At 45.6% G+C, this 16273-nt stretch overlaps 1 protein-coding gene across 1 annotated transcript in view; it reads right to left on the bottom strand.

The window, feature by feature from the left end:
- Positions 1 to 3: 3 nt before the first annotated feature.
- LOC129395506 (uncharacterized) overlaps positions 4 to 16273 on the bottom strand; it is a 45440-nt gene continuing 29170 nt past the window's right edge. The window contains exons 7-8 of the mRNA XM_055106938.2: positions 1982 to 2079; positions 4 to 1029 (exon numbers count right to left, since the gene is read on the bottom strand). Of these exons, the coding sequence (XP_054962913.1) occupies positions 984 to 1029; positions 1982 to 2079 (144 nt within the window). The 3' untranslated portion in view covers positions 4 to 983. The remainder of the gene's footprint in view (positions 1030 to 1981; positions 2080 to 16273) is intronic.

A 16273-nucleotide genomic window follows, 5' to 3' on the forward strand; every position in this document is an offset into this window, starting at 1 on the left:
AATTCTTGCAGAATCTGAATGTGCCTCCTGAGACAAGCATAGGGTTAGAGTGGGATTAGTTCACATTCTTAGAAGTCTGCATTTTCAGGTGGGGCAAAGTGGCTCATGGCTTTAATCCCAGCATTTTGGGAGGCTGATGTAGGGAGATGGCTTGAGGCCAGGAGTTCAAGACCAGCCTGGGCAACATAGTGAGAGCACCCCCATCTCTACAAAAAATTTTAAAAATTGGACAGGCATGGTGGTGTGCACCTGTGGTCCCAGCTACTCCGGAGGCTGAGGTGGGAAGATCATTTGAGCCCAGGAGGTTGAGGCTGCAATGAGCTATAATTATTGCACCATTGAACTCCAGCCTGGGCAACATATCAAGACCCTGTCTCCAAAATAAAAAGAAATAAAAAATGAATAATAGGAAGAAAAACTTCTCTCATATCATTTATTTGCTCCTTCAGTATTTCCAATTACTTAGTCTAATTCTGCATAAAATCAACTGTATTAGTCCATTCTTGCAAAGAAATAACAGATTGGGTAATTTATAAAGAAAAGAGGTTGGATTGGTTCACAGTTCTGCAGGCTGCACAGGAAGCATGGTGGTGTCTGCTTCTGGGGAGACCTTGGGGAGCTTTTGTTCATGGTGGAAGGTGAAGGGGGAGTAGGAGTCTCAAGCAGGAGCAGGACCAAGAGAGGAGGGGAGGAGCTGCACACTTTTAAACAACCAGATCTCGTGAGAAGCTACTCCCTCTGCAGCACCAAGCGGGGGATGGTGCTCAACCATTCATGAGAACTCTGTCCCCATCATTCAGTCACCTCCCCCTAGGCCCCACCGCCAACACTGAGGATGATAATTCCACATGAGATTTGGGCGGGGACACACATCCAAACTATATTGTCAACCTTCTACACAGCCAATGACTTAACATCCTCATTAGAAGTTACAGAAACTAAAGCAATAAAGTTCAGGACAATGCAGAGATGTCACCTTCCGTCTATGGCCTTGAAGAAACCCTGGAGAGGACCAACGAGGCTGCAGGTCTTAAGAGAGTGTAGATATTAAAATCCTTGCAGAATCTGAACATATCTCCTGAGACAAGCATAGTGATAGGGCGGGATTGGTTCATAGTGTAAACCAAAAATAAATTCAAAGGCCCCCCACAACCATCTGAATGGATTCCCGCCTTTGCCAGGGCACCCTAAAACTTAACCTGAGAGTCTGGCTCATGCCATGATGGGAAGAGGAGTTGGGCATGCCTCATTCTACCCCTCCAGCACGAACATCCATACAGACCTTAACTCTGGTAAGAAACATTTACAATCTGTTTTCTCTGAAGCCTGTTACCTGGAGGCTTCATCTGCATGATAAAACCTTGAGATTGAGACCTGCCTCAGATACTTTTCAGTTTATAGCAGTCTTCAAAGTCTGCATTTTCAGAGCTACAGATGACCATGTGGCTTATATCGTTTTGACTTTATGTCAGTGCTTTCAATGACCAGTGGCCTCCAGGGATAAAGCAATTGCATGGTTTGCAGGGCATCCTCTGCACTGCTGAGCCATCAAACTCCAAATGCCAATGCCCATAGATGCTACTTAGAGCCCTGCTTCCTCCTACATACTGCTTCCTCCTACATAGACAGGATTCTGTCATCACTGAGTCTCACCATTTCCCTCTCCCCAGCATCTTTATTATGTCACACAGACACACACACACACACACGGCACTATGTTTACAAAAGCATGCCCGCTGGCAACCTCTTGGCGTTGTGTGTTCATTCTGTTTTGTATTGGTGGTATCCTGGGGTCGACCAAAAGAGTCAAACTCCGTAAAATATTTGGAGAGATTTATTCTGAGCCAAATATGAGTGACCAGTGACCCATGACACAGCCCTCAGGAGGTCCTGAGAACATGTACTCAAGGTGGTTGGCATGCAGCTCAGCTTTATACATTTAGGGAGACATACGGCATCAATCCATATGTGTAAGACGTACCTTGGTTCAGTGCAGAAAGGCAAGACCACTGAAAGGGGGACTTCCAGGTCAAAGGCGGATTTACAGATTTTCTGATTGGCAGGTGGTTGAGTTATTATCTGAGAATCAATAGAAGGGAATGTCTGGGTCATGATAAGGGGTTGTGGAGGCCAAGGTTTCATGATGCCAAAGAAGACTCCAGGTAGCAGGCTTCAGAGAGAATACATGGTAAATGTTTCTTATCAGACTTAAAGAGTCTGTTCTATCAGTCTTTTTTTTTTTTTTTTAAACAGGGTCTCACTCTGTTGCCCAGGCTGGATTGCAGTGGTACGATCTTGACTCATTGCAGCCTTGCCCTCCCAGTCTCAGGCGATCCTCCCACTTCAGCCTCCCGAGTAGCTGGGACTACATACAAGCATGTGCCACCACATCTGGCTAATTTTGTATGTTTTGCATGGTTTGCCATGTTGCCCAGGCTGTTCTTGAAGTCCTGAGCTCAATCAATCTTCCTGCCTCGGCCTCCCAAAGTGCTGGGATGATAGGCATGAGCCACCGTGCCTGACCTCTCAGTCATAAGGCCTCTGTTTTAATGTGAATGCTGGTCAGTTGCACCTGAATTCCAAAGGGAGGGTATCATGACGCATGTCCACCACCGCCCCACCCCCCACCCCCGCCACTTTCCATCACAGCCTGACCTAGTTTTTGTTTTTTGTTTCTTTTTTCTTCTTCTTTTTGCTTGTTTTTTAGAGGGAGTCTTGGTCTGTCACCCATGCTGGAGTGCAGCGCAGTGCGATCTCAGCTCACTGCAAGCTCCGCCTCCTGGATTCACACCATTCTCCTGCCTCAGCCTCCTGAGTAGCTGGGACTACAGTTGCCTGCCACCATGCACGGCTAGTATTTTGTGTTTTTAGTAGAGACAGGGCTTCACACTGTTGGTCAAGATGGTCTCGATCTCCTGACCTTGTGATCTGCCTGCCTCAGCCTCCCAAAGTGCTGGGATTATAGGCATGAGCCACTGCACCTGGCCCTCTTTTGGGTTTTTTTCTGAAACAGTCTTACTCTGCCACCCAGGCTGGAGTGAAGTGGTGCAATCTCACCTCAGTGCAACCTCTGCCTCCTGGGTTCAAGCGATTCTCCTGCCTCGGCCTCCCGAGTAGCTGAGATTATAGGCATGCACCCCCACACCTAATTTTTGTGTTTTTGGTAGAGATGAGGTTTCACCATAATGGCCAGGCTGGTCTTGAACTCCTGGCCTCAGGTGATCCACCCACCTCAGGCTCCCAAAGTGCTGAGATTACAGATGTGAGCCGCCAGGCCTGGCCTGACCTAGTTTTTCAGGTTGACTTTGGAATGGCCTTGGCTGAGGTGAGAGTCCATCAGTTGATTAGGGGGCTTCAAATTTTATTGTTGCTTTGCATTGTAAACAGTCCTGTGGTATCACAATGATTAGCTATGTCTTACCCTTTGGGATCACATCGTAACCATGGCCTCCGAGTAACTGTGGTCTCTTCTTATGACTTCCTGGCAAGAGGTGTCTCACGCAGAAAGGAAGAAGTGTATTGAACTAGCGGACGCTGCTTTGTTTTCTTGGTCCTGAAACTTTCCATTTTCTGTAAAGGTAAGATTCTTAATGCCATCGAAGACAATGATTTAAGAAACTCAACATTCACATATTTCACCTCTGACCATGGAGGACATTTAGAGGCAAGAGATGGACACAGGAGTTAGGGGGATGGAACGGAATTTACAAAGGTGAGCTCTGGACACTGGGGACACATATGCATTTGACCAAATAGCTCCCACCACTGAGGGTCCCAGAACAAGTCAAACTGAAAATGACTTTGCTCATTTCAAAAAGAATGTATTGAACAGCTACTGTAGTACAAGTTCTACCTAGATGAGTAGGACAGGCAGATAAAAGTCACATCCCCTTCCTTTAAAGGGTTTACACTTTAATAGAAGAGAGAGAGGTATAAATAAATAATTCAGATAAAATTAAAATTTATTATATTCTTAATTTTTAAATATTTAATAAATGCATTACTATTTTAATATTTTAAATGCATAAATATTGATGCATATTTGATAAATATTTTTAAAATTGTTGGTATTTAACAAGCATTTTTAAATTACTAAATGTAATGAATATTTTAATACATTCTTTTATTCTAAATAAAGGTAGCATAGATTTACAAGAACAGTTGAATCAGCCACAGTGACCCACCGATATTCAAGAGCCCAGGTAGTAGCACGATTCTGGAAATGTTGCTGTGGCTGTTTTTGGGGAGCTGAGGCTGCCCCAGTGTGCATGTGTGTGTGCAGATGGTTGTGCATATTCATATACCTATGCACAAATACATCCAGGTATGTGTATAGACTGGGCAGTTTCCGGCAAAATCCTAACGATGCCTTTTACTTACAGGTGGGAAGGGCATAGGAGGATGGGAAGATGGGATCCATGTGCCCGGGATTTTCCACTGGCCCAGGGTGCTCCTGGCTGGCTAAGTGATTGGAGAGCCCACGAGCCTGATGGACGTGTTCCCTCCTGTGGTCCAGCTGGCAGGCGGCAAGGTGCCCCAGGACAGGTACGTGGTGATAAGGCTGCGTGTTCCCTATTTTTTTAAATTGTTCTTAGTTTTTTTTTTTTTTTTTATTTTCAGTAGGATTTTGGGGAACAGGTAGGTGGTGTTTGGTTACATAAATAAGGGTTTTTTTTGGTTGTTTTTTTTTTTGTTTTTTTTTGCGATGGAGTCTCACACTGTTGCCCAGGCTGGTGTGCAATGGCACGATATCGGGTCACTGCAACCTCTGCCTCCTGAGCAATTCTCGTGTATCAGCCTCCCAAGTAGCTGGGATTACAGGCATGCACCACCATCTCCTTTACCCATGTGACCATGTGTCCTGGGGTCTATTATGATTAAAAAGTAAGAACAGGTCAGGTGCAATGGCTCATGCCGATAATCCTGGCACTTTGGGAGGCTGAGATGTGCTGATCACCTTTGGTCAGGAGTTTGAAAGCAGCCTGGCCATGTGGTGAAACCCCATCTCTACAAAAAATACAAAAATTAGCTGGGTGTGGTGGCTTGTGCCTGTAGTCCCAACTACTCAGGAGGATGAGGTACGAGAATCACTTGACCAGGGGGCAGAGGTTGCAATGAGCTGAGATTGTGCCACTGCACTGCAGCCTGGGCAACACAGCAAGACTCTGCCTCAAAAAAAAAAATTAGGAAAATTCAACCTGGAAATGTTGGCTGTCCAGCTGGAATTTGAAGGCTTTGTGTTAACATCCACAGTGACAGTGCTGTGTGTTGGTGTGTGTATGTGTGTGTGTGTATGTGTGTATGTGCACTCTGCTTATGCAGTGCTGCATAATAAATGACCCCAACACTTAAGAGACACCATGTCTTGAAACAACCACATGTATCCTGCTCAGCAACCTGCAATCTTAACAGTAACTGGAGAGACAGCCCATCTCTGCTCCATTTGCTGGGAAGGCTTGCATTCTGGAACATGCGTTCCCAGGTGCAAAAGGCTGCCTGGGAACCCGTGGTCTGACTCTGCTCTGTGTTCTCTTCATGGAATCAGGGTGATTGACAACCGCAGCTTGGTGCCCTTGCTGCAGGGAGCTGAGGCATGCTTAGCACATGAGTTCCTATTTCATTACTGTGGGCAGCATCTCCACACAGCACACTGGCAACTGAAGGACAGTAAGTACACACTGCCCACAGCCAGGGTTGTCCAGAGAAACAGCCAATAAGATGTGTGGATGTGTGGATGGATGGATGGATGGATGGACAGACAGCTATAGGAATACAGATAGATAAACCAATGAGTAGATTATAGATAGACGAGAGGAGGGGGAGAGAGAAAAAGAGAGAGAGAGAGGATAATGGATAGATAAATGATAGAGAGAGAGAGAGAGAAAGATACACAATGGATGGATAGATATATAGATAGATAAGATGAATGATAAGTTACATGATGGATGGATAGATAAGATAGATGATGAATAGATAATATAGATAGATAAAAAGTAGAAGCAGTTCATGGATGGATGAATAGATGGATGGATCTTTCATGGATGATGGATGAAAAGTAGATAGAGATATCTGGTGGGCTGTTTGAAAAAGACAGATGACCATATAGTTAGATAATAGACAGATGATAGGTGATAGATAAGTTGATAGATAAATAGATGATAGATGGATAGAATAGATGGTAGATAGGTAGATAGATGACAGGTATGTAGGTAGATGGATGATAAATAGATAAGAGTCTGTAGATCAATGGACTTATAGATAGGTAGGTAAGTAGGTACACAGAGAGAGAAACAGACAGAGACAAATTTTAATGAATCATCTCACATAGCTTTCAGGCTGACAGCATTGAAATCTGCAGGGCAGGCCAGCAGTGTAGAAATTCTGGCAGGAGCTGATGTTGCAGTGTTGAGCCTGAAGGCTGAGGGACTTATGCAGAATTTCTACACTGTCATCTGAATCCAGATTTCCTTCTTCCTTTTGGGTCATTCTTGTTTCCTCAAGACAGTCAACTGATTAAATGAGGCCCACCACATTATGGAGGGCAATCTGCTGCACTCCAATCTACTGACTTAAATCTCAATCACATCTAAAAATACCTTTACAGCAACATCTAGTGTTTGACCAAATATCTGGGTACTGTGGCCCAGCTAAGCTGGCAGATAAAATTCACCATCACAGAGCAGATCCCTTTCTTTCAAGCTAAGAAGAGTCAGTCTGTTATCTCAGAGAGATACCAGTGATGACTGGTATTTGGCTGTGTTTCTTTTTTTGGGAGGGGGGTTGGGGGAGACAGAGTCTTGCTCTGTCACAAAGGCTGTAGTGCAGTCAGTGGTCTCAGCTCACGGCAACCTCTGCCTCCTGGGTTCAAGCAATTCTCCTACCTAAGCCTCCCAAGGAGCTGGGATTACAGGTGCCCACCACCACGCCTGGCTAATTTTTGTATTTTTAGTAGAGATGGGTTTCACCACTTTGGCCAGGGTGGTCTTAAACTCCTGACCTCAAGTCATCCACCAACCTCAGCTTCCTAAAGTGTTGGGATTACAGGCGTGAGCCACCATGCTCAGCCTGGCCATGTTTCTAAGGAAAGAAATGTGCTGAGTCCACACCATGCCCTCTTCTTATTGCCTTTATTATCCATAATTAATCCAACTGAAGACCCTGAGCACACATGATTAGCAGACAGATAGAGGTAGACAGATGATTAGATAGGTACATGTGTAAGCTGATGGATACATAGATAAATAGTTAGATACATATAGATGATAGAAGAGAGGAGATAGATGATAGATAGACAAGTAGGTAGATAGATGATAGAGATATAGATAAGATAAATTGATGGACAGATACAGATAGATGATAAAGGATAAATAGAAGATAGACAATAGATTGACAGATAGACAGGTGGGTAGACAGATGATAGAGATAGATGATAGATAAGATAAATTGATGGATAAATAGGTAGTCAGAGATAGACCATAGAGGCTAGACAGATAATAGGGAGACAGAGCATAGATAGATAATTGATAAATAGATAGCTAGATAGGTAAGTAGATGATAGATGAATGGATGGATGATGGATAAGATACACTGATTGATAAATAAGTAGAGATAAACAGTAGATAGGTGACGGATAGGTAAACAAGAGACAGATGATTGATAGGTAGATAGATCATCCATAGATAAATAGATGATCGATAGATGAGATCGATAGGTAAGATAAATGGATGGATTGATAGATAAATAGCTAGCGATAGATAGGTAAGTACCCAATTGTGCCATTTAAAATATCTTGGTTGTTTCTGTATAGAAAGGTAGTAGATCGACGCTGAACAGTTTCAACATGGAGGAAAGGGGAAGAATTAAGGAACCTCTATGATTCTGATTTCTGAAAGCAGCCACAGTGAGCACTCTGCAATGAGTCCCTTTGCCTGGGGCATGCGATGCAGAGACACAAACGGACACACACGGGTGCATGCACGCACACACACACACTCTGACTTGACAAGCTGAAGGCTGTGATTGTGTGAACTGCCTCGTGTCCTCCCTCCTTTTCATTGAACAGGGAGGTTCATGCTGATTTCACAGTGCTGACATCTGCATCCTATGTTCACACCTGCCTGGATTTCTGCCACCCTGACTCCCTTCTTGTCTGCAGCCAGGTGGAAGCATCTGGAAGGTTCATTACATGATCCCACAGTTCCACCCCGTGGGAGCAGGGGCCTGCTACAGCTGAGGCATCTGCCCATGCTCCAGGGAGGGCATGACCCATCACAGACCCCCTTTGCTCTTTGACCTCTCCACGGACCACTCTGAGGCACGGCCCCTGACCCCCGACTCCAAGCACCTGTACCACGCCATGATAGCAAGGGTAGGTGCCGCAGTGTCGAAGCATTGGCAGACCCTGAGTCCTGTGCCCCAGCAGTTTTCCACAAGCAACATCTTGTGGAAGCTGTGGCTGCAGCCGTGCTGCAGACATCTCCCGTTCTGCTCATGCCCAAGGACGGGGATGGCACCCCGAATGCCAAGACTGTGAGAGAGGATCCAGGAGAGCCTGACTGCATTGCAAACAAAATTCTCCAAGCTTGGTTCTATCTTCAGCTTCCCTTTTTGCAAGGAGCATGCCCTGGACTGACAGTGAGTCCCCATTTTTTTTTTTTTGAGACAGAGTGTTACTCTGTCCCCCAGGCTGGAGTGCAATGGTGCAATCTCTGCTCACTGCAATCTCTGCCTCCCAAGTTCAAGTGATTTTCCTCTCAGCTTCCTGAGTACCCGGGATTACAGGTACCAGGCACCCCCCACCATACCTAATGAATTTTTGTAGTTTTAGTAGAGACAGGGTTTCACCATGTTGCCCAGGCTGGTCTCGCACTCCTGACGTCAAGTCATCCACCGGCCTCAGCCTCCCAAAGTGCTGGGATTACAGGCACGAGCCACTGCACCCATGTAGGGTTTCCCTTTCCTGATTTGTGAAATAAGACTGTCCCAGTAGGTACCCACTGATGCCTCCTCTTCCTCTTCTAAATCTCAGGGTTCGTCATTGTGCCAATGCCCGATGTTTTCACCCCTCTGTCTTAAAGCATTGTTGCAATTTCATCACCTAGATGACATAACAGCCTTACAAAAGGACAGGGAGGAGTGTCTGTTCCTACTCTCACATAGCAGAGGAAAGTTAGAGCCTCTCAGTCTTTGTTTATGAGGACTCATTGATCTCAAAGAATTGATGCGTTTTTCATACATTAGGGTCTCTGTCCATGTGTCTTCCTGATGTTGTTATAGAAATGGCTTCAGGCTGCTGGTAACAGATGCTGGGGGAAAAAAATGCCTTAAACAAAGCCAGGCACAGTGACTTACACCTGTAATCCCAGCACTTTGGGAGGCCAAGGTGGGAGGACCACTTGAACCTAGGAGTTAGACACCTACCCAGCCTGAGCAACACAGTGAGATCTCATCTCTACAAAAAAACAAATAATTAGCTAGATGTCGTGGTGCACAGCCGTAGTCTCGGCTACTTAGGAGGCTGAAGCGGGAGGATTATTTGAGCCTGGGAGGTTGAAACTGCAGTGAACTATGATTGCACTACTGCACTCCAGGCTGGGGGGCAGAGTAAGACCCTGCCTTAAAAAAAAAATGACTTAAAGAATTAAGAACAAGAGAAGGGTGTGTTCTCTTCCAAGCAGTGAACCAATCAAGGGTAAGCAACCCAAGGCTAGCAGGCTCTTTTCAATTCCCACCTCTGCCACTCTTAGCATGGCAGAGAGTTGGCCTCATTATGTCAGCATGGCTGCCACAGTGCCAGACACTCCAGGCAGCAGGAAGGAGAAAGAACCAAACGGCATCCCTTTCTCTTGAAGCAGTCCCTACGACAGGGGATTATCTGAAAGCCCCAACCCAATTTCTGCTTGCAACCATTATCCATAGAAACAACTGGAGGTTGAGAAGTGCAGTCTTTTAGGTGGGGACCTGGCTGCCCTGTATGAAACCAGAATTAGGTTGGTTAGCAGGAAAAGAAAATGCTTACTGAGTTGACTGAGGTTTTTGATGCATTGCTTTATTGTCATATTAAATGACTTTATCTCACTCTGCAGTGAAACACGTACTACCATTGCCTATAATTGGCAAATGATCCTCAGATGCACAGAAGATGCCCAGATGGAAAGTTTGCACCTTGGGCAAAGAGACAGTGTTGGGAACCTCCAGACATGCAGAGAGAAGTCAGCTTTTCTTCCTACATTCCTCAAATAGCTAAGATTTGACCAATATGTTTTCTAAGTCAATTCTAGTGTGTTTCATCCTCACCTCTTACCCTGTGTCACTTTGATGATGGAAGTATAGTCCTAACCTACTGCACAGCTGGGACCCCCTGCCCCCACATCCCAGCTAATTTTTGCATTTTTCGTAGAGATAGGGTCTCATTACGTTGCCCAGGCTGGCCTTAAACTCCTGGCTTCAAGCAGTCCTCCCACTTGGCCTCCTAAAGTGCTGGGATTACAGGTTTGAGCCACTGTGCCTTGCAATTTTTAAAACTTTTAACTTTTATGGATACATCAGAGTTGCACATATCTATGGGACTGGTGTGATATTTTTGATACAAACATACAATATGTAGTCATCAAATCTGGGTAACTGGGCTATCCATTACCTCAAATATTTATCATTTCTTTGTGTTGGGAACATTTCTAAATATACTCCTCTAGTTGTTTTGAAATACAAATTGGCTGGGCACAGTGGCTCACACCTGTAATCCCAGCACTTTGGGAAACTGAGGTGGGTGGATCACTTGAGGTCAGGAATTCCACAGTGACCAACATGGTGAAACTCCATCTCTGCTAAAAGTACAAAAATTAGCTGAGCGTGATGGTGAGTGCCTGTAATCCTAGCTACTCAGGAGGCTGAAGTGGGAGAATTGCTTGAACCTGGGAGGTGAAGGTTGCAGTAAGCTGAGATGGCACCATTGCACTCCAGCCTGGGCGACAGAGCAAGACTCTACCTCAAAAAACAAAAAAAAAAACAAAAAAAAAACAAAAAAAAAAAACCAATAAATTATTGTCAAAAAAGCAAATGTTTGACTGGGCACAGTGTCTCACACCAGTAATCCCAGCACTTTGGGAGGCCAGAGCGGGTGGATTACTTGAGGCCAGGAGTTCAAGACCAGCCTGGCTAACATGGTGAAACCCTGTCTCTACTAAAAATACAAAAATTAGCTGGGTGTGGTGGTGCACACCTGTAGTCCCAGCTACTTGGGAGACAGAGGCAGGAGAATCACTTGAACCAGGAGGCAGAGGTTGCAGTGAGCCGAGATCATGCCACTCCAGCCTGGGCAACAAGAGCAAGACTCTGTCTCAAAAAAACACAAAAACAAAAACAAAAAACAAACAATCTGCAAACATTTTAAAAGGAAGAAAGCCTTGAGGTTAAAGGTCATCTCCAGGCTGAATACCTCACCCTCTGTCCTTGGCCTCCACGTCACCCCATGCCACTATCATGCTATCCATTAAAAAAAAAAAAAAAAAATTGCATTCCCCTAGACCATCGTGAGAACCTGGAACAGAAGAATGACATGTTTTCTTCTTTGTTTTCAGAAACCATAGCACATTCCCCACCCAGAGAACATGCTCAAAAGGAAAAAAAAGAAGATTCAGAAGTGTTCATCTTCTTTTTTATATTTTTTTAAATTTAAAAACCTCAACTTTCCTCCATACCTGTAAGACCTATGACATGAGCAGACATGCTTTAAAGGTAGAGGTTCTGGCTGGCTTCGAAGCACCCAGGATTTCTGCAGAAAACCTCATTGGGGCTTTAAAAAAATACATTCTTTAAAACTTTCTTGTATGGCTCTTTGTTTTTGTTTTTGTTTTTTATTTTGTTTTGTTTTGTTTTTGGAGACAGGGTTTCACTCTGTTGCCCAGGCTGGAGTGCTGTGGTACAATCACAGCTCACTGCAGCCTCCAACTCCCAGGCTTAAGCGATCCTCCAGACTTAACCTCCAGAGTAGCTGAGGCAACAGGCACGTGCCACCATGCCCGACTAATTTTTTTTTTATGTATAGAGATAGGGTTTCCCTATGTTTCCCAGGCTGGTCTCAAACTCCTGGCACAAGCAATCCTCCACTTCGGCCTCCCAAAGTGCTGGGATTATGGCTCCTTGAGAGTTAGATTCCCTTTGAGTCAAACTGTGGCAGGCCAGGCTTCCATTAGCAGCCGGAGCAACCAGTTTTTCCACTAACGCTTTATTATAATTCTGATGAATGCGTAAATTAAACATTAAAGAACTGGAGAAAGTGGTGCTGGGGAAGGAGGGCCAAAATGCCAAAACAAACCTATGAAGGCCCTGCGTGAGTTTCCTCAGACCCTAAAGTCGGATCAAATAATAAAAGCATTCTTACACATACACCTCATACCAGGGCTCACTGAAGATTAAGAAACTTTCCAGGCGTCTAGAGAAAACTTTGCAGACCCCAGACCCTAGTTAAAGATTAGACAGGAACTGAATGAAATACTCCCGCTCGTAGGTGCAATCCTACACGTGGGCATAGAGCTTAAAATGCATAGAAACCGTGGAAAAAACTTGTCGCTTTGAGTTGACCTGGTAAGTTAATCTGACCTTCTCCCTGTAACCCGTTGGAGAAATAAATTCCCTTCTCCCCAATCTGTCTGCACCTCATTATTGAACCCCAAGAACAAGCAGCCAGCCCTCGTTCGTTCGTCCGGGAGCAAAACCTTTGTTAAAGAAAAAAACTATTCAGTGATATTAGGTTGGTAATTGCAGTTATTACTTCTGCACAAACCTCAAACTTGTGAAAGCGTCACCAAAAAGATAATGAAGACATTATCCAGGCTTATCGTGTGAAGTACAGGGACCACTGCAATGGCGGTTCACAGTGCAGGAGAGGCTGGGCTCAGCTTCCAATATGAACACAGCAAGGGCAAGTGGGAATGTATAGCCACGGGGGCAGGCAGCGGGTGTATAGATGGCAAAGCACTAAAAGGAAACATCAGAGGTGAAGCGGGTCCTGGCTAAACCAGCCTGGCTTGTTAAAGCCAGCCGGGGGGGTTAAACATCAACCAGGGGTGGTGGACGACGAGGAACATGATATCAAGAATGGTGGCTTCTCGCCAAACTGACTTAGCCGGTACTTTGCTGAAATCTAATTCTATAAGGAAACGCACGACCGGGCCTGGAAGGGGCTTCAGGTGCCTGGCTACGGTTTGGCCAGGCAGAGACTTTTTGTCACATCTCCTTCTCACCTAAAGGTGTCCGCGGTGAATTCTTGCATCATTTCCTTTTCATGCATTTCCCCAGTCATGTGTTGCAAACCTAACCCTGAAAATACCAAGTACGCAGCCGGTCTGTGAGCTGAGGGAATATTCGGAGAAACCTGCAGAGAAGCAGCGTTGTCTGCAGATTTAAAGAGGAAGGAAGCAGGACTCGGATAAGGAGGGGGCCAGCCAGAGGAGTGGAGGAGAGCTGACTTACAGCTGCCTTGCAGAGGGCCTACCTTTATCTTGGGGGATGCCTGCAAGTCCGGTCTTTGACTCTTGTTCAAGATAAGAGCTGGGATTTATGATGCATTAGTTAAAGTTCAAACCTCCCTGCTGACCCGAGTCCGAGTCCGTTTCTTTACTTAAGGTTTGCACATTTGCAAGTGGCCTAACCAGTTAGACAGCCTGGATGCACTGAATGACTGGAGTGGCAACCGCCTCCCCTACCTCCTCAATGTCTGGTTTGAGGCCCCATGAAACCAAGATTGCTCTCGCCGTCCTTGGTGTGCCAACCATGAAACAGAACAAAGGAGACCCTGGGAAGCTCGTGCCCGGGATGTCCCTGAAGCTCCAACACTGGCTGCATGCTCTTTTCTCTCCTCGCACTCTCTCACAATCTTACACGAAATAAGCATGCTGTGTGGGGGCTGGGAAGTCCACTCAAATATCCAAACTAGAAACTGGCTGAGTGCAGTGGCTCATGCTTATCATCCCAGCACTTTGGGAGACCAAGGTGGAAGGATCACTCAAGCCCAGGAGTTCGAGACCAGCCTGGCCAACACAGTGGGACCCTGTCTACAAAAAATATAAAACCAGGCAAGTGTGGTGGTGCACACCTGTGGTCTCAGCTACTTGGGAGGCTGAGGTGGGAGGATCTCTAGAGCCTGGGAGGTCAAGGCTGCAGTGAGCTGTGATTGCACCACTGTACTCCAGCCTGGGTGACAGTCTCAAAAAGAAAAGAAAAGAAAAACTTTGCGGGAAATTTTTCATATATTGACCTTTTAGAAATCCAACTGCATGTTCCATGAATGGAAAACCCAGCACCAAAATTAACTCAAAGTGGATCAGAGACCCAAATGTAAGTGCAAACTCTATAACACATGCAGAAGAAAACAGAGGAGAAAGTCTTTTTCGCTGTGGGTTAGGAAAACTTTTTAGATAAGACACCAAAAGCCTGACCCATTTAAACAAAAATACTTGATTGAGTTTACCAAATTCTGGACGGGTGCGGGGTGGCTCATGCCTGCAATCCCAGCACTTTGACAGGCTGAGGCAGGCAGATCACGAGGTCAAGAGATTGAGACCTTCTTGGCCAATATGGTGAAACCCCATTTCTACTAAGAAGTACAAAAATAGCTCAACGTGGTGGCATGTGCCTGTGCTACTCAGGAGGCTGAGTCAGGAGAATCACTTGAACCCAGGAGGAGGGGGTTGCAAGGGACCGAGATCAGACCACTGCACTCCAGCCTGGTGACGAGCAAGGTTCCATCTCAAAAAAAAAAAATTCTTTTTCTTTGAGATGGAGTTTTGTTCACTCTTGTTGCCCAGGCTGGAGTACAGTGGCATGATCTCTGCTCACTGCAGCCTCCACCTCCTGGGTTCAAGCAATTCTCCTGCCTCAGCCCCCTGAGTAGCTGGGATTACACGCATGAGCCACCACGCCTGGCTGATTTTTGTATTTTTAGTAGAGACGGTGTTTCACCATGTTGGCCAGGCTGGGCTGTAGCTCCTGACCTCAGGTGATCAACCAGCCTCAGTCTCCAAAAGTGCTGGGATTACAGGCATGAGCCACCACACCTGGCCTAAATTCCTAAATTTCTTTTGTTTTTCTTTTTTGAGATGGAGTCTTGCTCTGTCACCCAGGCTGGAGTGCAGTGGCATAACCCCGGCTCACTACAACCTCCGCCTCCTGGATTCAAGCGATTCTCCTGCCTCAGCTTCCCAAGTAGATGGGATTACAGGTGTGTGCCACCATGCCTGTTTTTTTATTTTTTGTAGAGATGTGGTTTCACTATATGTTAGCCAGGCTGGTCTCAAACTCCTGACCTCAGGTGATCCAGCTGCATCAGCCTCCCTAAGTGCTGGGATTACAGGTGTGAGCCACTGCCGTGCCTGGCCTGGGGTCCCTTTTATAAGAACACTTATCTCATTTATGAGTCTAGACCTCTAATTGTTTCCTAAAAGCACCATCTCCTAATACTATTGTCTTGGGGATTAAGTTTCAACACATGAATGTTCAAGGCACACAATGTTCAAGGGAAGCATTGAGACCATAGCAACAGCCAAATCCACAACACTGCCAAAGAATGCCCAAACAGCTGCCATTGTCTTCTACAAGACTCTACGCAACCTCCTAAAAGGCAGAATGCCTATACTGGCCTCTGCCAGCCATCAACAAGATTCCCGCTTTCCAGGCTCTCTGCCGACTCTATCCTATGAATTCTGGATGGCCTTTGACCCTTCACTTCCCCAATGGACTCCCCTCTGAGAGAAGAAATCCATTTGAATGCAAGATCACTGACCAGTGTACAAAATGACAAGGTGTCTCAGTGTTCTTGTACAGAGGCCAAGTCACCAAGTCACATGACCTGAACTGGGGTAGAAGGCAGTAATGAAGGAAGAAAGGAGAAGTTCAAAATAGCTCATGAGCTGGATGAGCTCTACTGAAGCTATTTCAATCTTGCTGTCAGAGGCTTTTGCATGAGAGTGACTCCATCTTGAATAGGGCCTGGGTAAAATGAGGCTGAGACCTGCTGAGCTGCATTCCCAAGAGGTGTGGCATTCTAAGTCACAGGATGAGATAGGAGGTCAGCTCAAGATACAGGACATAAAGACCTTACTGATAAAACAGCTTGCATGAAAGAACCTGGCCAGAACCCACCAAAACCAAGAGGTGACAAATGTGACCTCTGGCTGTCCTCACAGCTCATTATATGCTAATTATAAAGCACAGAATACTAAGAGACACTCCCACCAGGGCCATGACAGTTTACAAATGTCATGGCAATGTCAGG

The sequence above is a fragment of the Pan paniscus genome, chromosome Y (assembly GCF_029289425.2).
Source record: "Pan paniscus chromosome Y, NHGRI_mPanPan1-v2.0_pri, whole genome shotgun sequence".
Lineage (NCBI taxonomy): Eukaryota > Metazoa > Chordata > Mammalia > Primates > Hominidae > Pan > Pan paniscus.